The following is a 23,296-nucleotide window of genomic DNA, read 5'->3' on the forward strand; positions in this document are numbered from 1 at the left end:
ACTATGTTGAATAGGAGTGGTGAGAGAGGACATCCCTGTCTTGTGCCAGTTTTCAAAGGGAATGCTTCCAGTTTTTGCCCATTCGGTATGATATTAGCTGTGGATTTGTCATAAATAGTTCTTGTTTTGAGATAAGTCCCATCAATCCCTACTTTATTGAGAATTTTTTGCATGAAGGGCTGTTGAATTTTATTGAAGGCCTTTTCTGCATCTATTGAGATAATCATGTAGTTTTTGTCTTTGATTCTGTTTATATGCTGGATTACGTTTATTGATTTGTGTATGTTGAACCAGCCTTGCATCCCAGGGATGAAGCCAACTTGATCGTGGTGAATAAGCTTTTTGATATGCTGCTGGATTCGGTTTGCCAGTATTTTACTGGGGATTTTTGCATCAATGTTCATCAGGGATATTGGTCTAAAATTCTCTTTTTTTGTTGTGTCTCTGCCAGGCTTTGGTATCAGGATGTTGTTGGCCTCATTAAACGAATTAGGGAGGATTCCCTCTTTTTTATTGATTGGAATAGTTTCAGAAGCAGCGGTATCAGCTGCTCTTTGTACTTCTGGTAGAATTCAGCTGTGAATCCATCTGGTCCTGGACTTTTTTTGGTTGGTAGGCTATTAATTATTGCCTCAATTTCAGAGCCTGTTATTGGTCTATTCAGGGATTCAACTTCTTCCTGGTTTAGTCTTGGGAAGGTGTATGTGTCTAGCAGTTTATCCATTTCTTCTCGATTTTCTAGTTTATTTGCGTAGAGGTGTTTATAGTATTCTCCGATGGTAGTTTGCATTTCTGTGGGATCAGAGGTGATATCCCCTTTATCATTTTTTATTGTGCCTATTTGATTCTTCTCTCTTTTCTTTATTAATCTTCCTAGTGGTCTATCAATTTTGTTGATGTTTTCAAAAAACTAGCTCCTGGATTCATTGATTTTTTGAAGGGTTTTTTATGTCTCTATGTCCTTCAGTTCTGCTCTGATCTTAGTTATTTCTTGCCTCCTGCTTGCTTTTGAATGTGTGTTTGCTCTTGCTTCTCTAGCTCTTTTAATTGTGATGTTATGGTGTCAATTTTAGACCTTTCCTGCTTTCTCTTGTGGGCATTTAGTGCTATAAATTTCCCTCCACACACTGCTTTAAATGTATCCCAGAGATTCTGGTATGTTGTGTCTTTGTTCTCACTGGTTTCAAACAACATCTTTATTTCAGCCTTCATTTTGTTATGCACCCAGTAGTCATTCAGGAGCAGGTTGTTCAGTTTCCATGTAGTTGAGTGGTTTTGAGTGAATTTCTTAATCCTGAGTTCTAGTTTGAGTGTGCTGTGGTCTGAGAGAGAGTTTGTTATAATTTCTGTTTCTATGTTTGCTGAGGAGTACTTTACTTCCAACTATGTGGTCAGTTTTGGAATAAGTGTGATGTGGTGCTGAGAAGAATGTATATTCTGTTGATTTGGGGTGGAGGGTTCTGTAGATGTCTATTAGGTCTGCTTGGTGCAGAGTTGAGTTCAATTCCTGGATATCCTTGTTAACTTTCTGTCTCGTTGATTTGTCTAATGTTGACAGTGGGGTGTTAAAGTCTCCCATTATTGTTGTGTGGGTCCCTAAGATTCTTTGTAGGTCTCTAAGGATTTGCTTTATGTATCTGGGTGCTCCTGTATTGGGTGCATATATATTTAAGACAGTTAGCTCTTCTTGTTGAATTGATCCCTTTACCATTATGTAATGGCCTTCTTCATCTCTTTTGATCTTTGTTGGCTGAAGTTCTGTTTTATCAGAGACTAGGATTGCAACCCCTACATTTTTTTGTTTTCCATTTGCTTGGTAGATATTCCTCCATCCCTTTATTTTGAGCCTCTGTGTGTCTCTGCACATGAGATGGGTCTTCTGAATACAGCACACTGATGAGTCTTGACTCTTTATCCAATTTGCCAGTCTATGTCTTTTAATTGGAGCATTTAGCCCATTTACATTTAAGGTTAATATTGTTATGTGTGAACTTGATCCTGTCATCATGATGTTAGCTGGTTATTTTGCTCGTTAGTTGATGCAATTTCTTCCTAGCATTGACGGTCTTCATTTTGGCATGTTTTTGCAGTGGCTGGTACTGGTTGTCCCTTTCCATGTTTAGAGCTTCCTTCAGGAGCTCTTGTAGAGCAGGGCTGGTAGTCACAAAATCTCCCAGCATTTGCTTGTCTGTGAAGGATTTTATTTCTCCTTCACTTATGAAACTTAGTTTGGCTGGATATGAAATTCTGGGTTGAAAATTATTTTCTTTAAGAATGTTTAATGTTGGCCCCCACTCTCTTCTGGCTTGTAGAGTCTCTGCCAAGAGATCCGCTGTTAGTCTGATGGACTTCCCTTTGTGGGTAATCTGTCCTTTCTCTCTGACTGCCCTTAACATTTTTCTTTCATTTCAGCTTCGGTGAATTTGACAATTATGTGTCCTGGAGTTGCTGTTCTCGAGGAGTGTCTTTGTGGTATTCTCTGTATTTCCCAAATTTGAATGTTGGTCTTCCTCTCTAGGTTGGGGAAGTTCTCCTGGATAATAATCCTGAAGAGTGTTTTCCCACTTGGTTCCATTCTCCCCATCACTTTCAGGTACACCAATCAGACGTAGATTTGGTCTTTTCACATAGTCCCATATTTCTTGGAGGCTTTGTTCATTTCTTTTTACTCTTTTTTCTCTAAACTTCTCATCTCACTTCATTTCATTCATTTGATCTTCAATCACTGATACCTTTTCTTCCAGTTGATTGAGTTGGCTACTGAAGCTTGTGCATTCGTCACATAGTTCTTGTGCCATGGTTTTCAGCTCCATCGGGTCATTTAAGGACTTCTCTACACTGTTTATTCTAGTTAGCCATTCGTCTAATCTTTCTTCAAGGATTTTAGCTTCTTTGCAATGGGTTCGAACATCCTCCTTTAGCTCGGAGAAGTTTGTTATTACCGATCGTCTGAAGTCTTCTTCTCTCAACTCATCAAAGTCATTCTTTGTCCAGCTTTGTTCTGTTGCTGGCAAGGAGCTGCGTTCCTTTGCGGGAGAAGAGGCACTCTAACTTTTAGAATTTTCAGCTTTTCTGCTCTAGTTTCTCCCCATCTTTATGGTTTTATCTACCTTTGGTCTTTGATGATGGTGACATACAGATGGGGTTTTGGTGTGGATGTCCTTTCTGTTTGTTAGTTTTCCTTCTAACAGTCAGAACCTTCAGTGTCAGGTCTGTTGGAGTTTGCTGGGAGTCCACTCCAGACCCTGTTTGCCTGGGTATCACCAGTGGAGGCTGCAGAACAGCAAATATTGCAGAATGGTATATGTTGCTGTCTGATCCTTCCTCTGGAACCTTCGTCTCAGGGGGACACCTGGCTGTATGAGGTGTCAGTCAGCCCCTACTGGGAAATGTCTCCCAGTTAGGCTACTCAGGGGTCAGGGACCCACTTGAGGAGGCAGTCTGTCCATTCTCAGATCTCAAACTCCATGCTGGGAGAACCACTACTCTCTTCAAAGCTGTCAGACAGGGATGTTTAAGTCTGCAGAAGTTTCTGCTGCCTTTTGTTCAGCTATACCCTGCCCCCAGAGGTAGAGTCTACAGAGGCAGGCCAGCCTCCTTGAGCTGTGGTGGGCTCCACCCAGTTCACACTTTCTGGCCACTTTTTTTACCTACTCAAGCTTCAGCAATGATGGACGCCCCTCTCCCCAGCCTCGCTGTAGCCTTACAGTTTCATCTCCTACTGCTGTGCTAGTAGTCAGTGAGGCTCCATGGGCTTGGGACCCTCTGAGCCAGGTGCAGAATATAATCTCCCGGTGTGCCATTTGCTAAGGCCATTGGAAAGCGCATTATTAGGGTGGGAGTGTCCTGATTTTCCAGGTACCGTCTGTCATGGTTTCCCTTTGCTAAGAAAGGGAATTCCCCAACCCTTTATGCTTCCCAGGTGAGGTGATGCCCCACCCTGCTCGTGGGCTGCACCCACTGTCTGACAAGTCCCAGTGAGATGAACCTGGTACCTCAGTTGGAAATGCAGAAATCACCCATCTTCTGCGTCACTCACGCTGGGAGCTGCAGACTGGAGCTGTTCCTATTTGGCCATCTTGGAACCTCCCAATCTGTTTTAGCTTTTTTGCTTAGTCTACAATCCATATTGATTCTGGCATGTGGCATAAGATTTAACAGGGAGGTTCATTTATTTTCCGTACATTTATTTAAGTGTTCCTGATATTTTGGTGAAAATACTTTCTTCTATTTCCTTTCTGTAGTGTCTTTGTCAAAAAATCCATTGACATATAGTTTGGATCTATTTATGAACTCAGCATTATGTTCCATTGATATCTTTGTTTATGCCAATACTATAGATTCCTGATTAGTACAGCTTTATAACAAGCCTTGAAGTCAGGTATGTTAATGTTTTCATTATTCTTTTATCAGTATTATTTTGGCAATTTTAAGCACTGTGTATATGCATAGAAAGTCAGTTCAGCAATTTCTACAAAGAAAATCTGTGACATTTTTACTGGGATTGGGTTGAATTGACAGATACATTCGGGAAGAATTAATTTCTTTATAATATTGAATCTTCTATTGCATGAACATGGCATATATATTTCCATTTGTTTAAATCTTCTGTAGTTATTCTCAGCCATGTTTCAATGTTTTTAGTGTAGGTGTCTTGAAATGATTTGTTAAATTTATTACTATATTCTTTGTGTTTTTTGCTATTATGGCAAATAAAATATTTAAAATCATTGTTTATTTCTAATCACTGTTGCAAAGATTTATTAGGATTGTCTACAATATCATCATGTTGATGAAATAGACACTTCTACCACATTTCAATATTTATACATTTTATTTGTGTTTTTTTCCCCTTTACTTCAGTTGGTAAAACTTCCAATGCAAAGTTGAATAAAAGTGGTAAAAATCGACACATTTGTCTATTTTCAGGGGAAAGCACTCCATTTTTCTAAGTGGCAAGAATTCACTGCTTACACATCTCACTGATAAGTAAAATATTAGGTGTAGAGTTTTCCTTCCTTCCTTCCTTCCTTTTCTTTCTTTCTTTCCTTCTTTCTTTCTTTCGTTTTTGTTTCATTTTGTTTTGTTTTGTTTTGACAGAGTTTCACTCTTGTTGCCCAGGCTGGAGTGTGGAGTGCAGTGGCTTGATCTCAGCTCACTGCAACCTCTGCCTCCCGAGTTCAAGCAATTCTACTGTATCAGCCTCCCTGGTAGCTGGAATTACAGGCGCCTGCCACCACGCCCAGCTAATTTTTTGTATTTTTAGTACAGATGGGGTTTCACTATGTTGGCCAGGTTGGTCTTGAACTCCTAACCTCAGGTGATCCACTGCCTCAGCCTCACAAAGTGCTGGGATTACAGGCATGAGCCTCCACACCTGACTAGATGTAGGGTTTTCTTAAACATCCTTAACAACTTGAGAAAGTTACTTTCTATTCCTAGTTTACTGAGAGTTTTTCTCACGAATGGCTGGTGAGTTTTGTCAGATCCTTTTCTGCATCTATTGAGGTGATCTTAGGCTTTCCTTTATTCTTTTAGAGGTAATATGGCCAATTAATTGATCACTTTTCAGATGTTAAATGAATCTTACTTTTCTGAGATAATCTCCACATGTTTAAAAAGTTAAGTATTTACTACTTTTTTCTCTATTGCTCGATTTTATTGATCATATTTTGCTAATGATTTTTTGCTTCTGTGTTCATAAGGGATACTTTCTTGTAATTTTTTATATAGACTTAATATTGTAACACTTTATATAAAATGTTCTGGCCAAGTATGGTTGCTCCTGCCTGTAATCCCAGCACGTTGGGAGGTCAAAACAGGCGGATCATGAGGTCAGGAGATTGAGACCATCCTGGCTAACATGGTGAAACCCCGTCTGCACTAAAAATGCAAAAAAAAAAAAAAAAAATTCGCCAGACGTGGTGGCTGGTGTCTGTAGTCCCAGCGAGTCGGGAGGCTGAGGCAGGAGAATGGCGTGAACCCGGGAGGTGGACCTTCAGTGAACCAAGATCGCACCACTGCACTCCAGGCTGGGCGACAGAGCGAGACTCCATCTCAAAAAATTCTAATCTTTTCACATATTTCACACTTAACTATGTTATAAATCCCCACTTTAAACAATCAGTTGTCTTTTTAAAAAATTTACCACAGCAACAGAAAACCAAATACTGCATGTTCTCACTTATAGGTGGGAACTAAACATTGAGTTCATAGGAACACAAAGAAGGGGACAACAGACACTGGAGGGTGGAGGGTAGGAGGAGGATGAGGATCAAAGAACTACCTACAGCGTACTATGCTTATTACCTGGATGATGAAATAATCTGTATACCAAACCCCTGTGATTTACAATTTATTTATGTAACAAACCTGCATATATACCCCTGAACCTCAAATAAATGTGAAAAAAAATTAAGGACAAAAAAGATAGTCTTTCGTATTTACCCACATTGATTCATATCTAGTGACCATCATTCCCAGAACCAAATTTCGATCTGCTATTTTTCCCATTCGGCCTAAAGAACTTCCATTAACATTTCTTGTAGTGTAGTTCTGGTGGTAACAGCTTTTTTAGGTTTTTGTTTATCTTAGAATTCTTTACTTCATTTTAATTTCTGACAGATAGTTTCACTTTCTGTAGAATAATGGGCTTTTATTTCTTTATTTTATCTGGCCACCTTCTTCTGGCCTGAATTATTTCTGGTAAGACGTTAGTCTCATGTATATAGTAAATAATTTTCTTCTTGTTGTTTCCAGAACTTTTTGTTATTGCTGTTGTTTTCAGCAGCATGACTAAGGTATGTCTAAGTATGGGCTTACTTTACATTTATCCTTTGATGTTCACTAACATTTTATAAGGTAACATTAAAGTCTGTAAGTTAATATTTTTCACCAACTTTAGGAAATTTTTGGCCATTGTGTCTTCAAATATTTGCTCTCATTCTGTCTATTTTCTCCTTCTGATTCTCCCATTATATAAATATTTAGACTACTTGATATTATCCCATATTATAGTCAGACTCAGTTCATTTTTCCTTTCAATTCTCTAGTGTTCAAATTGGATAATTTCTATTAATGTGCTTCGAGTTAACAACTATTTCTTCTGACATCTGCAGTTTTCTTTTAAACACATCCAGTGAATTTTTTATATTAGAATATGTACTTTTCAATTATAAAATGTCTAAATGATTCTTTTTATAGTTTTCATTTTTTTCTGCTCATGTTCTCTGTTTATTCCTTATGACCACATTTTTCCTTTAAATTGCTCAATGTATTTACAATAGGGCCTCCAAAGTCCTTTTTTGTTTATTCTAACAATTCGTTCATGTCCAGATCTATTTCTACATACTACTTTAATCTATTAACTATGAGTCACATTTTCCTATTTCTTTGCATATCATATAATTTTTATGTGACATAAATATGTTTAATATTGGGAATACTTCAATCCTGGAAATCTATTCTCTAGAAGTTAATACAGCATTTTGAAAGGTGATATATATAAGAACTTTTACTGCAACATGGTAGTAAAGTATCTGGAATCAACTTGAACATCCATCAATAGGTGATTGGAATAAAAATTAGTGAAACATGCCTACTATGAAATATTAGTATGCAATTCAGAGGCTTGTAATATATTCACAGACTTGTACAATCATCACCATTATTGAATTTTAGAACATTTTCATTGCCTTAAAAAGAAGCTACATACCCATTAGTTAGTTGTTGCTACCATTTACCCTAATCCCTGCTGCCTGGCAACCACTCATCTACTTTCTGTGTCTATGGGTTTGCCTATTTTGAACATTTCATATAAATGTAGCAATATGATATGTAACCTTTTGTGATTGGCTTTGTTCACTTAATATAATGTTTTCAAGGTTTATTCTTGTTGTAGATTGTAGCAATACTTCATTCCTTTTATGGATGAATAACATTTTATTGGATGGATATTGTTTATCCATTCATCAGGTGATAGACATTTTGAATTGTTTTTAATTTTTAGTATTATGAATAATATTCTGTAAGTATTCATGTGGAAATACGTTTTAATTCTCTTAGCTATATATCCGAAGAAATTAGTAAAATTGCCAGGTCATATGGTAATTCTAACCTAAACTTTTTGGGGGACAGCTAAATTATTATCCAAAGTGATTGCATCATTTTATATTCTCAAAATAAAGAACAAGCATTCCAATTTTTCCACGTCCTTGCCAAAAAATGGTATTGGGTTTCTTTCTGATTATAGCCATCTTAGTATGTGTGAAGTGGTGTTTCATTTTAGTTTTGATTTGCCTTTCCCCTAAAATTAGCCAGTTATGCTGACCATCTTTTATGTGCTTATTGGCCTTTTGTCTATCTTCTTTGTTAATATGTCATTTTTAGTGAGTTATCTATTTTGTTTGCTGTGGAGTTATAAGAATCCTTTATATATATTAGATACAAATCATGATCAGATATCTGGGTTGCAAATGTCCTCTTCCATTCTATAAGTTGTCCTTTTACTTGATGATATTGTTTGCAGTATGAAAGTTGCTAATTTTGATAAAGGCTAATGAACTGTTTTTTTCTTATTGTTATTGTTTGTGCTTTTGGTGTCATATCTAAGAAATCATTGCTTAATAATAGGTCATGAAGATTTACTTCTAAATTTTCTTCTAACAGTTCATAGTTTTAGCTCTACATTTAGGCCTATGACCTATCTTAATTTGTATATATGTTATTAAGTAAGGTTTCAATTCCATTCTTTCATATGTTGATATTCACTTGTCCAAGCACAATTTGTTGAAAAGGCTTCTTACCTTAATAAAATTGTCTAGTAGTCTTGTTGAAAATTAATTTAACATAAATGTAATGATTTACTGTTGGAATTTCAATTTGATTCCATTGATGTATATAGCTATGCTTATGCCAGTACCAAACTATCTTGCTTACTTTTGCTTTGTAGTAAGTTTTAAAATTTGGAAGTTTGTGTTCTCCAACTTTGTTTTTTTTCTAGTTAAGATTGTATGGTACATGGTCTCTTGCATTTTCATATAAAATTTATAGTCAATTTGTCACTTTCTGCAAAATAGGTAGCTGGGATTTTGATATGGATTGCATTACATTTGCAGATTAATTTGGTGAGTATTGCCATCTTAACGATATTTTCTTCTAATCTATGAATATAAATGTGTTTTCATTTAGTTAGTACTTCTTTAAGTTCTTTCAACAATGTTTTATAGCTTTCAGTGTACAAGTTTCACACTTATTTTATTAAATTTATTCCTAAGTATTTTATTCTTTTTGATGTTGTTATAAATAGAATTTTTCTGATTTTATTTTCTGATTGCTCATTAGTAGTGTTTAGAAATATAATTGAGTTTTGTATATTGATCTTGTATTCTGCAATCTTATTTATTAGTTCTAACAGTTGTGTGTATGTGTGTGTATTTTATAGGATTTTCTAAATACAAGATTATGTATTCGTTAACAGAATTTACTTCTTGTGTTCTAATCTAGATGCCATTAATATCTTTTTCTTGTCTTATTTCCCTGGTTAGATCTTTCAGTACAGTATTGAAAAGAAGTAGCAAGAGCAAGCATCCTTGCCTTCTTCTTGACCTGAAGGTAAAAGCATCTAAAGTAACTATTAAGAATGATGATAGGTGTGGGGTCTTTTGAGTTGGTGTTTATCAGTCTGAAGTTCTTTTCTATTTGAAGTTTACTGAGTGTTTTTATCATGAAACACTTTGGCTTTTTCCATGTGATTACAGCATTTATAGAGATGATTGTATAGTTTTAAAAATTAATATGATATATTACATTAATTTTTTATGTTGGTCCAGCCTTGCATCACTGGGATAAGTTTCACTTATTCCGAGTACATAATCCAAAAATCTAAATATGTTGTGTGATTTGGCTTCTAGTATTTTGTTGAAGATTGTTGTGCTGATGCTCCTATGGGATATGGCTGGTCTATATTTGTGTCTGTGTTCTTTTCTCATAATATTTTTGTCTGGCATTAATATCAGGGTAATTCTAGCTTCATAAAGTGCGTTGAGAAGTATTCCCTTCTCTTCTGTTTGTTGGAACAGTTTGTTAAGGATTGATGTAACACTCCATTGAACATTTGGCAAAATTCACCAGTGAAAACTATCTGGACTCAGGCTTTTTTTGGCGGGAAGTTTTTTTTTTTTTTTAATTGCAAATTCAGTTTTTTCTTATTATAGGTATATTGAGATAGTCTACTACTTCTTGAGTCAGTTCTGGAAGTTTGTTACTTCCTAGGAATTTTTCAGTTTCACCTAGGTTATGTAGTTTGCTGGTGTTTAATTTTATTCTATTCCTTATGTTCCTTTTTTATTTCTAAAAGATCCCTGGTGATATCCTCTCTTCATTCCTACTTCTAATAATTTGTGTCTTTCCTCTTTTTTTCTTGGTTGGCCTAGCTAAAGATTTGTCAATTCTGTTGATTTTTTCAAAAAAATAAATTTTGGGTTTATTGATTTTTATCTGTTATTTTTCTCTTCTTTGTTATTTGCCTTTTCTGATAACTTCAGGTTTAATTTGCTATTCTTTATCTAGTTTCTTAAAGAGGAGCTTAAATTAGCAATTTGGGAAATCTTCTATTTTACCATAGACATTTACAGTATAAATTTGTCTTTAAATATTGTTTTAGCTGCCCTCATTAATTTCAGTTTGGTTTGTTTTGATTTTCAGTCATCCTTAAAGTATTTTCTAATTTCTCTTATGATATCTTCTTGACTCATTGGTTATTTAAGAGTAAGTTGTTTAATTTCCAAATATTTGTGATTCTCCACATTGACTTGTTATTGATTTCTAATTTCATTTTATTTTTTATCAGAAAAATACTTTGTATTATTTTAATTTTTTAAGTTTATTGAGGTGTGTTTTATGACCTAACCTATAACTTATCCTAGGGAATGTCCCATAGGCATTTGAGAAGAATGTGTATCCTGCCCATGGATTTTCTACTATTCCATAATTCACCTCAGATACAGATCCTACATTCCTTAACACATAAGACCAGCCCCAGCTTGAATTGTCTATTTATTGGTTATTTCTTTCTAGAATCTATCCTCCTTCTGGTAATGGTATCCTAATTTTTGTTTTCATGGTTTAACTCATTTATTCTGCCTCCAGTGATAAGATATGATTCTGATTTAGGCAAATATGGCATTAAAACCAAGAGTTAGGGTAACTGATTGATTTAGAAATGGCCATGTAACTCCAACTAGGTCAATGATATTCAATTTGTGGGCCTTAATTAAAGCTACTAATTAGGAAGCACAAACTTTCTGTACCTGGAGCTACATTAGCAGAATAAAAGTTGATAGAATGTTGGCAATAGTAAGAAAATACCCAGCCAGAGAGGAAGGTCACATATTGAGAAGAAGAGAGACGAGAAGCTGATTCTCAATGATGCTGGCTGAGAACCTGAATCTAGCCAGGTTAGGACCTAGAACTAGTTGCAAGTGGGCTTCAGTAACGTGAGGTAATGAATTCCCTTTATTTTTGCTTATAACTTGGATTATAACATATTACCTCCAAAGGCTTTCTTGTTTCAATTGCCACCCCACTATCCTGCTTTTTTTTTTTAGAAATAATGTTGAAGAGATTCTTACATAGCTCTGAATTTGAACTAGGTAATATTATTGTCCTGTCCTACTCTAAGCTTCTGTAATCTTTGCCCATAGCTTACGATAGTCTCTGAAATAGCTTTCAGAGTCTGATACAGCATTCAGACCTTCTATTTCTCTGTTAATTTCTCATGGATACAGTTTCCCAACTGCAAAATACAGACAATTTATAGTAAATATCTTAAGACTGATTTTTTGGGACTTTAGAGAGAGAGAGTTAATGTAAACCATTTAGTCCAGTATCGGATACAAAATAAGTGGCCAACATATGCCAACTTTATCATTTAATTCAGGTAAGTCCTACCTGAAATATAATTCAAAAATGTAGTGGTTACTTCAGCGCCTAAAAATATTGTATGTTATACTTTAGGCCATATTATTTACAATCTCTATATAACCTGCTTATATGTTCATTTATCAAGTTGGGAACTTAATAAGCATTTTATACTTGTATAAATATACTTTTTTGCGTGATTTTCTTCATTTTGTCTCTCTGTATAAGACCATTCTAATATCTATCACTATACTATACTACATTATGATATCAATACGTATCCAGTGAATGCTAATATATATTTTAACAGAATTATATAAATAATTTCTAAATTTAATATTGCTAAGACTGTAGAAGAAACAAAAACAAAAAATAATAATCCCTCATATGATGTTTCCTCCCACATAGTCCATCTTCAAGTACCTACAAATGATATTTCAAAATTATCTGACTTGGGCATATTTTATAATTTGTTTAGTAAATGCAGACATGTCCTAAAGAACCTATTCTAAATATCTTAAAAATACGTCAGAATTTTGTTATAGATCAATGTCCTTGGAAGACAATTAATTCAGAATCATCTTCTAATAAATAAGCAATTTAAATTCAATTCTAAATCAAATTATACATAAATTCTTTGACTCTTTTGCACTATGATAGCAATATATTTTTGTTATTTAAAAAGGATGCTAAACATTTGATGTCAAGGTATACATGGCCAATTAGTTGATATTCAATTTGACAGCAATATGTAAAATTCACTAAGGCAATTATAAAATCTTTCAATGGGAAGAGAAACTCTCAGTGAGGCTTACCAGGTTTCCAACAGACAGTACACTGCTGAACTGCTCCGTCATGGGATAGTGTTCCATAGCCATGAAGAGTGTATTTAAGACAATGCAGATGGTGATGGCCAGGTCAACAAATGGGTCCATTACAACCAGGTTGACAAGGTGTTTCACCTTTAACCATGGTTTACAACAGTCCCAAATCAAACACATATTAGCAAATTTATACCAGCATGGTGGGCATTTCTGTCTGGATTCTTCAAGTTCTGGAAGAAAAAAAGTTAGAATCCTCATGAAAACTGCTTACTTTCTGTTAAGCAGTCTTTGGTTTAAATTAAAGCAATTTTAAAAATCTAAAGTTGTTGAAAGATATGATGAGTTAATCTGCTGGAGGAACAGGGAAAATTTTACAGTGGGCTTGCTGTCACAGAAAGGATCAGGACAGAAAGGCTAGTAAGCTTTCCAAATGTATCCTGGCTAAACATAGCTTCCAAGATTCTATCAGAAAAACTAAATTGTCTGATACTTATCTTCAAGGCTGCTAGAAACTAGTGGTTAGAACTTGCACTGAGTACACTTAAAGCTCACCCATATTCCAGATAGAGCAAGAAGTATATATGTTATCATAGATATCTCAGGAGATGTGCTAAGGACCTTAATCAGTCACACTGAATGCCAGTTTCTTGGATTAGATATGTTTTGGTGATCTTCTAATTAGATAATTTTGTCAGTGTCACCAATCTTAGTTTAAAAGTCTCAAATTTTATTAGATTATAGGCTTGCATGTTAGACATAACAAAGTTCCATCTCTCTACATTTCTCATTTAAGTAGAGGGCATAAAAGAAGAGAAAATACTCCAGCCTAAGGAATTGGAGTCCTCACTGTTATTACAAATCAACATTTCACAAAGTGGAACTCATTTATTATTGGAAAAATACAAAAGGTTTAACTGAAATATACATATAATTAATACATTTTCATGGTATACATTTATTTTAATGTATTGAAATATATAACTCAATCAAACCTATGACATAAAATTTTATATTAAAATGCATTTATCCAAGGAAAATGTACAATGATGTCAAGAAGAATTTCAACCAAATATTGGGAGAGAAGACAGAAATGCACAGACCTTTAAGGTGATACCCAAAGTACTGAAATTTGGTAAATATTGGCAAAGAAATTTGGGGAATTAGGAAGTGAAAAATTGTCTGCCATCTTCCTTTGGCAAGATAATCTCTTCATCAACTTATGAGTGGAAAAATACGCAGAATTTGTTGTTTTCTGTCAATATCATTGCTGTACACCCTATTACCTGTACTGCCAAAATGTGGCCACCACCTCTTAGCACTGAAATAGAGGGAAGGTTTCTTCTTTTTAAATCCATGGCATAGTTGACTTTAGTCAGTCACTTTAATACTATTGTGGCAACTGGTACATCTGTCCACATCCAGCACAGTTTACTATGAACTAAACCTTGTAAGGGTGTGACCAGCCTATGAAAGGACAATCACAACAACAGATAATAATTTTTCTTCTACTAATCAACATTTGCCACAAATCAATTCTATAATTCTATTTTCCAAAGTAAATTAATTTATTGCTCATTGTTTTTAAAATTTCCACTAAAAGTAGATTTGTCAGTTGTCTCTTTGGATATTGAAATTCTTCAAGTGCACAGTTTGTTTCCATTTATCTTAGTACATAACTTTGTAAACAATAAATAATATTTGATTTATAATTCAAGAAAAAATATAGTTATTATGCACTATTTTGTAAATACTTCTGAACTCCCAAATAACCTTATATTTACATTGAAGGTTAAAAGGAGATATTATTTACAGTAAATAACAAAAGAGAAATTACAAAATTTAATTTTGTCTGTATACTGTCATAATATGACTTTTTCTTTCCATGCCAACTGTCAAATAGCAAATAAAGAGAAGCAAACAGGAACTGGATAGAAAAAAAATAAACTGGAGAAAAGTTTAAAAAATGAAATTCAGCAGGTGTGACTCATCTTGACAGTAGGAATAACCGGAGCAAAGTTGTTTAAGTTCTAAAATAAAATCATTCAATTATTCATTCCAAAAAAGGGAGGGGGGGGTGGCGAATCTCACACTTTAAAACAAAGCAAAGCATTCAGGAGAGAACTGCAGCCACATCTCCATTATTCCTGCATGGGTTATCCACACTTAGAATCACTTACAATAAGTCTGTGTCTTTTGCTGGCTCACCTTGATTCTTTAGGTGCTTCTAACTCACCCTCCCACCATCCTTCACAAAGGTGTGACCAGAAAACATTTCTATGTGATTTTGCACTTTTAAAAATTTGAAAAGCAAATCGTTCATTTTTGCTTATTCATTACTGTTTCACTAAGCATGAGGCTATCCATTACCCTGGACAACAGAGACGTGGCTGTAGTTAAAAAGAAGGAAAACAAAAATTGCCAACTGGATCAACAAGCCTGGTTCATAAAAAGGGAAGGCGAACTAAACAATGATCAGACATAGAAGAAAGGATCCCCAAGGAAAGAGATTATGTCAACCAAGAAAACTGCACCATTATCAGAAACCAAAAAAAAAAAAAAAGGACTATCTTAAGTCACCCTGAGTATGCATGTACATGATATTGCTAACAACCAACCTTGACCAATGTCACACTCAACGTGTCTACATACAATTGAATAAAGAAAAGTCAGTTTTCATTCTAGATAACTGATAAAAGCAGAATAAAAACTTGGCCATCATTTCTCACAAATATACAAAGTCGAAAGCTCTGCAGATAATAAAACGAAAACACTCTCAGTCTTCAGCTTCCTAGGTTGCACTTATTCCTAGAATATCCTTTCCATCCTAAGCAACTCCATGTCACATAGTTTCATGGAGAGATGTGTGGGTGCATTTATTTTGAACTCCAAATCTTAACTAGTTGGCAAGTCCAATCTTGTGGATATTTGAGGTTTTGTAAGTAATGCCTTATTTAGCTCAAACTTAATGCTATGAGAAGTGCAAAGCATGACTGTTGATTGAGACTTACCCTGTCTCCTTCTCTACTTCCTGCTTTAGGGAGCAGACATGCTGCTGACATCGGTAGCAGAACCACTGGCAGCTTCCTTTCAGTGGTTTTGCTATGGCAAGGAGCGGAAGGCCAGACAATCTTCAAAAGATTTACCTGGAGGGACAGGGAGGAGCAAGCTACTGGCAGCTGGGGGGAAGAGGGAGTGCAAGCTAACGCAGGCGAGGTTGGGGAAGAACGTACTAGAGTTTAATATTCCATTGAAATCAGTGAAAAGGTTTCTGATACTGCATTAGGACATTATGAAAATTGGGTCTTGTAATACTAACTTGTCTGTGATGTACACAGTCATCTACACTGTGAGTTTTTTCTAGCTGTGACTTTTCGTATTGGTATTAATAATATTATGGGATCTTTGCATACAGACTGGAAAAGAATTATTCCAGGAGTCTATCCAATCTCAAGAGAAAATCTAATTATTAATAAGAAAGGGATGTGTATGCTTGCTCTCTTTTGCTTTCATTCACCTTTTCTTTTCTCCTTTGACACATCTACACACACACACACACACACACACACTCACACACATCCCTGGGAAGGGATACAAGGGAGAAGGTTTGTGAAGAGATGGGGAGAGGAGAGAATAAGAGGGCAAGGAAGGGGGATAGAATACATTTTACATGAAAATGTTTTCCAAGTAGTTGAAGTTGATAGTTGTTTGAATTCTCTTACAGTATGGAAAGGCAAAAACATGTGAATTAACAAAAATAACAACAACAAAACAACTAATAATGATAATATTTATTAACTGTTTTCTGCATGCCAAATACGTCAGTGTTTTATCTAAGAAGGCTTATTTAATTCATTCAACAACCTTATGCCTAAACATCATCATCCACACTTTACTGATGAGGAGACTGAAATTCAAAGTCACAAATTAACACATTTAACATATGGCAGAGCCAGAAATTGATCACAGATTAAGTTGTCCCCAAAGTCTTTGTTTTGGCATTCTGAGATCCAGAGTGCTAAACATTATGTTAACTATTCAGATAAAATCTGCAACTAAAGAGAAAGCTGATATATTGTAAGAATCTAGTCAGAGAAAGGCAAAAGTAGGACTATGAAATTTTAAACACTTTGCTTCAAGGAAGTTAATATTAAACCCTAATTCACATTTTTAATTTATATTTCTGGTTAAGTCATAGGATTCTATAACTGTGTCTCAAGCAGTTAATACAATCCAAATGGCTTAGCATCATCATAAGGATAAGCATTTATCATTACTCTTTTCAATGTCATGCACACAAGTTTCAGTGTTTAGAATTTAATGTATGAAAGTGGTGTTCAAAATATACCTTAAATTTGCAGCAACTTTCTGGAGGCTAAATATAAAAAATCTATGGAAGATAATAGAATCCATGAGTTGTGCACAGATTTTACTTTTACTTAGTAAAATGTATAATGATGATACAGTATCAAGTCAGGAAGTATTTTATTGAAATTTGTGAAGTGTTTTTTTATCATTACCAAAGCACCAAGTAACTATGATGCAGGACTTTTGACATACCTTCCATGGTGTTGGTCAAAATGCTGGCTATACTCATTGCTCTTTGCCTTGATGTAGGATCTTCCAGTAAATCCATGGAAACATGATAAGAACTGGACCGTCTCTTTCTTATTTCTGTTTCAGTAGTCGTGCCCTAAAAATAGAATTTCAGACGAAATAACCACTATTTTTGAAAGCAGCAAAGCCCAAAGCATTCCTATAATGGGTGTTGTTTAACTAAATATACACCATGCTTTCTCAGATGTAAAAAGCTCACTAAGATATTGTTGGAATTATAATTATTGGAGGGTATTTGAAAGTCCACCAGATTTTCAGCTTTTAGGAAGGCTTGGTTTTGTCAAGATGGGCTTTCCTATTCCTGCATCCCAGGGATTTGGGCTGGAGGTACCAGGTCTACTACTGGACAGATAGCCTTTTAGCATTTCAGCCAGTCCTACTGGGGACTTCAAACCGAAAATATTGTTTCTTAATTTTCACTCAAGTTGAGTTTTTAGATCTTTATAGACATATATTCAGGTAGTTTAATATATGAAGAAAAAGGTTTGAAAGTTTCCTTAACATGCATCAGTACTAGTTCCCCGAAAATGTGAATTCCAGCTTTCAAATGCCTTCATTCATTAGAGACAGGTAACATTTCCCAACATTCCTAATTACAAAACTAAATTTTAGAACTAATCTATAACTTTACCCTATATTAAAAAAAACAACTTAATCCACAAAACAATCCACCCTTGGCACTGAGACTCTAATTTAAGGAGGTAATACCAACGTGGGGGATTATGATTTTTAGTAATGATACAGTGATCTGATCATCTCCTATTGCAGAATAAACTCATCAGGATTTCAACATGGGCGAAATTTTATTCCTACTTTAGGAGATCAAACGATGTTAATTATCACAGGGGAAAAAAAGGTAAAACTAAAGAATTTCAAATGCAGTTCTCAGTGTTAATAATAAATTTAAAAGTTTCATTTATTTGAGGATTTTCCCTATTTGAGAATTTTGAACAATATGATCAAAATATAATAATATGATCAAAATATTATTTATTTTGGTCACATCGTATTATGGTATGAACAATTAGCAGTATTTTATCTTTTGTAAGCTGAATTATTTTAATGCATACATATTCAAAACCAAAATTTCCACTCAGTGCATATGATTGTCACTAATGGTCATAAACATTCACATATATCATTCTAAAATTAATTTTAAGGTAAAAAAGAAAATTAGTAAGAAAAGAATAACCTCTCTCTAAAAATAAAACTCTTTTAATCAAAAGGGTGCCTCTCAGAATTTAAAATACTTTAGCTTGTCAGAAAGAGGCAAAGGTTTAAGGAGAAAAACAATAGGATCACATGGAGATCATCTAGTCCCTTCTGTTCTACACAGAAGCACATGTACAAACCTAGATTTGTCTAATTTTCAAATAGATTCCAAAACTGCTAATGACACTACAAAGAAAATTATTTCTTAAGTTAAATTGTCTCAATTGAATTTATGTGTAAAGTACAGGAAATTATGTGCTTTCAAGGGTGTCATTTGCCCATAGCTATTTATTTTCTATTGTCATTTCCCCTCTGCATTCTCCAAAAGCCTACTTCATTTGTCTGTACCTTCATCTCAACTTTTCAATAGTACGGTGCCCTGCCCCAAAGCACCTAAGATTCTAAGATTAAAGAATGAAGTTGAGGAAGCAGGAAATAAAGGGATCACACGAAGCTTTGTTTCAAGCTGGCCCCAACTTTGCCTTCAGAGATTTGTGCCATCCTCTCTGATAGGACAGGAGATTTATAATAATTATTGATAAATGCTAAATAATTTCTGACAGACTGACAGTCTCTCTGTGTTCACGCATGGTAATTGTAGATTTGCTTTTATTTACCCAATTAACATTTATCAAGATCAGTGATAAACATATTTTGTTATGTATAGAATTATGTGGGATGCTTGTTAAGGAAGAAGATTCCCAGACATTTTCTCATCAGTGTTTTGGTCTGAATAGGTCTGGGTAGGCACAGGAATCTCTAGTTTTAAGAAGCATCCCATGAGATTCTGATGTAAGTAGTATGAAAGTGAAGTATATTTTGGGAAACACTGGTTAAAATGAAAGTGTTTATGTATTTATTTCCTTAACCATCTCTTCTTTTCAATTTAAAAAAATTAAAAATAACTCAATGGGAGGCAATATTTCAGTGTTGGTAGAATGTAGGTTCAGTAACCAGCATAACTGGGGTCAAATCTTAGCTCCACCATGCACAAGCCTGAGTTTCCTCCTCTGCAAAATTGGGATAATATTACTAACTATCAAAAAGGGTTGTTATGGGTTAAATGACTTAACACATGTAAAGTGTTCTGGACAGTGTCTGGTACATGGTTAGCTACTATCATTTTTTAAGAAGAACTGATGTTCTCTTTTCATTCTTCCTGGTTCCTCCACTATAAAGTTCTACTTTTCTCATGGTTCAACCTGACTCCAGGATACCTGGACACTTCTCTGGTAGAAGGAGGTGGGGAGAGGCCATGCAAAAAATGTGAAGAAGATAATGGGTATTTTATAATCCAAGATAAGAAGCTCCACCATTAGGTAACTGAAAGCGAACTCCATATCATTTTAATGTGGCTCAAAGAGCTTGTCCAATGATAATAAATGGAACTATGTAAAAAAAAAAAAAAATCATAAGAAGACCTTTTAAATGCTATAAAAACAATCAAGTATTTAATACCAACATTATAGCTGCATAGTATTCCATGGTGTATATGTGCCACATTTTCTTAATCCAGTCTATCACTGATGGACATTTGGGCTGGTTCCAGTACATGTACCCTAGAACTTAAAGTATAATAAAAAAATACCAACATTAAAGGCATCTTATGGCTCATGAAGTAAATTTCAATAATATAGCCCTATAAATGTCTAGTATGTAGTTGAAATCCTTTTCCATGTGATTGATTTTCGGCCACTTTGTTTACAATAAGAGTTTATGATAATAATATAAAAATTGGAATCTGCTCTAAAAATGACAACCCATGATTCCATACAAGGTACTTTTTGAGTGGTTCTTCACTACACAAATTTACAATGGTTGGGATCATTAGAGTGGTTGCTAAAAAGGTTACAACACTCTGACCTGCAAAGAGAGGCAATCTTGTACTATGAGATTTAAATCTACTTAGTAATAGTATCTACTGCAAGTGGAAGTATTCAGATCTTTTAAATGAACAACCGTCACAAAATCCTTAAGTATTTAATTTATGAGCATTAATTTCCTTGGATTTAATTTAACTATATTAATCAAACATCATGCTTGATAAATTGTTGCTTTGCTTTTTGGCAAGTTTCATACCATAGTAATAATGATGAAAGATTACTTCTAATTATATTCTCTGACAGCCAACCTAAGTTTTTAATTACTTTGTAGAAAAGTCTGAATAGAACAATTTTACAAGATAATAGCTTGATTGAACAAACTCCCAGCCTTTGGGCAACAAACTCAACAAATTCTTAGATTTGGAAATGGAAAAACACTCCTGCCTGCACCAGTCACAACTCTCTTCCCATCAGCTGCAATTTTAATTGGCCTCACCTCTGGTAGGAGCTGCCCGGCAGATGTGAGGGTAGAAGGGCCCCCGACCAGGGAGACCACACCGTTGCAGTCCACAGCGCTATGCATCTTCCCATTCATGGGCAGGATGGGGAGCACCCTGGAGGCACGACTGGCCTGGCTGACATTGCTGTGGCGCCGTTCTCCATGTCTGTGCGGCACGAACAGAGAGTCTCTTCGGCTGTCATTGTCCTCAAAGGTGCTGTGCTCATCATCAGCAAAGTCATTCTCAGAGCCAATGTCCTTTGTTCGACCTCTGAAGCTGAAAAGACTAGCCCTACTGTTGCGTCTTGGAGAGAAAAGGGAGCCACGGATGCTCAGTAAGGACTATGAATAACAAGAGAAGAAACAAAAACCAGATGAACAGAATTAAGAGCTGGCATTCTGAAAAACAGAATTTGATTCACTGTGTCATAGTCATTGACTTACGCAAGGATAAGTCATTGGACACGCAGAACCAAGGGCCCCTCTGATGACTGCTGGTGGCATTTTGTTACTTTCTACAAGGTTCACCTTTTCTATTTCACTCTTGCTTTTTCTCCTTCCTCCATTTTTCATCTTCTGCTCTCTTTTCTTCTACTCTACCCGTACCTCAACATAGCTAGAATTGTCCCCATAATGTTTTGTCCTCTTATTGGCATTAGAAATGATATTTTTGATAGACCCTTCCTTAGAAGTTAATTTCAGTTAACAACCCAATGGAAAACAATTAAACACAAACCTACCTTTAGATCCTCTGAAGTCAAAAATATAGCCAGTAAGAGCTCACTAGTGACCACGCCCTGATGCAAATCTTACCATGGAGGAAATATAATTAATCTTGCTAGTAGGGATGTTTAATTATAGTACAAGGGGCAGCTTCTCCACTTCCCTTTGCATATTTTATGATGGTCTTCATGAATAAATTAAATCAAGCTGAAATAACTGTATGATTTATTCCTCAATTTTCACCATTTTGTCTCTGTCTCAAGATATCTGAGGGCAATATTTACAAAAACTAAGTTTTCACTAAGAGTCCGATCACAATCATTTAATTTTTTTTTTTATATATATCAGTACGCTTTTTAGCCTTGAGAAATGCTCCTCAACTCTCAGACCAGGTAATCTGGGAGACACTAACTTCAATTCCTAGATGCAGTAGGAATTGAGGTTAGGGTCTCCCAATGTCCCAGGCAATGTCCCAGGCCTAGTCAATCAGTGTATTCTATATATAATTTAAAGATGGTCATGAAATCCTGCTTGGTCAATTGAAAGATATCCCTGTCTTTTACAACTGTTGAGGAAATGGTGCTTTTTCACTTAAGACTGCTAAATATATTGGCTCTAAGTTTGGAGTTGCAGTGACATCTTGCCACCATGTGGGAGGAACCTGGATTCAGATATGGTGGAAAAAGACATGGTCATGGTAACATGTCTTGAGTTTCTAGATGCAACCATTCTTAAAGCTACTCACAGACATAATTTACACCATCTAATACATTCTCTTTTTTACTTGAGCCAGCTTGCATTGGATTTATGTAATTATTAATAGAAAGAATACTAACTTCATCATTTAAGTATTACTGGTTTGATCTTTTCCTCTCCAAGGGTTTAAAACCAATTAAAACCATTATTTTATATCTACTAATATCTAGGTTTTCATATTCCTGACTAATATGGTTTGGCTGTGTCCCCACCCAGATCTCATCTTGAGTTGTATCTCCCATAATTTCCATTGTTGGGAGAGGGACCTGGTGGGAAAAAGTTGAATCATAGTATCAGTTTTCTCCATACTGTTCTCGTGTTAGTGAATAAGCCTCATGAGATCTCATGAGTTTTTTTTTTCTTTAATTTATTTTCTTTTTTATTATACTTTAAGTTCTAGGGTACACGTGCACAAAGTGCAGGTTTGTTAGATATGTATACATGTGCCATGTTGGTGTGTTGCACCCATTAACTCATCATTTACATTAGGTATATCTCCTAATGCTATTCCTCCCCACTCCCCCCTCCCCACAACAGGCCCCAGTGTGTGATGTTCCCCTTCCTGTGACCAAGTGTTCTCATTGTTCAGTTCTCACCTATGAGTGAGAACATGCAGTGTTTGGTTTTCTGTTCTTCTGATAGTTTGCTGAGAATGATGGTTTCCAGTTGCATCCATGTCCCTACAAAGGACATGAACTCATCCTTTTTTATGTTTGCATAGTATTCCATGGCGTATATGTGCCACATTTTCTTAATCCAGTCTGTCATTCATGGACATTTGGGTTGGTTCCAAGTCTTTGCTATTGTGAATAGTGCCACAATAAATATACATGTGCATGTGTCTTTATAGCAGCATGATTTATAATCCTTTGGGTATATACCCAGTAATGGGATGGCTGGGTCAAATGGTACTTCTAGTTCTAGAT

At 35.3% G+C, this 23,296-nt stretch overlaps 1 protein-coding gene across 3 annotated transcripts in view; it reads right to left on the reverse strand.

Moving 5' to 3' along the window:
* SCN2A (sodium channel, voltage gated, type II alpha subunit) overlaps nt 1-23,296 on the reverse strand; it is a 177,433-nt gene that overhangs the window by 60,141 nt on the left and 93,996 nt on the right. For all 3 annotated transcript variants that reach the window (XM_011990992.1, XM_011990993.1, XM_011990991.1), the window contains exons 12-14: nt 20,889-21,233; nt 17,301-17,433; nt 12,735-12,973 (exon numbers count right to left, since the gene is read on the reverse strand). In XM_011990992.1, coding sequence (XP_011846382.1) covers nt 12,735-12,973; nt 17,301-17,433; nt 20,889-21,233 — 717 coding nt within the window. The remainder of the gene's footprint in view (nt 1-12,734; nt 12,974-17,300; nt 17,434-20,888; nt 21,234-23,296) is intronic.

This window comes from Mandrillus leucophaeus, unplaced genomic scaffold (genome assembly GCF_000951045.1).
Source record: "Mandrillus leucophaeus isolate KB7577 unplaced genomic scaffold, Mleu.le_1.0 Scaffold389, whole genome shotgun sequence".
NCBI lineage: Eukaryota > Metazoa > Chordata > Mammalia > Primates > Cercopithecidae > Mandrillus > Mandrillus leucophaeus.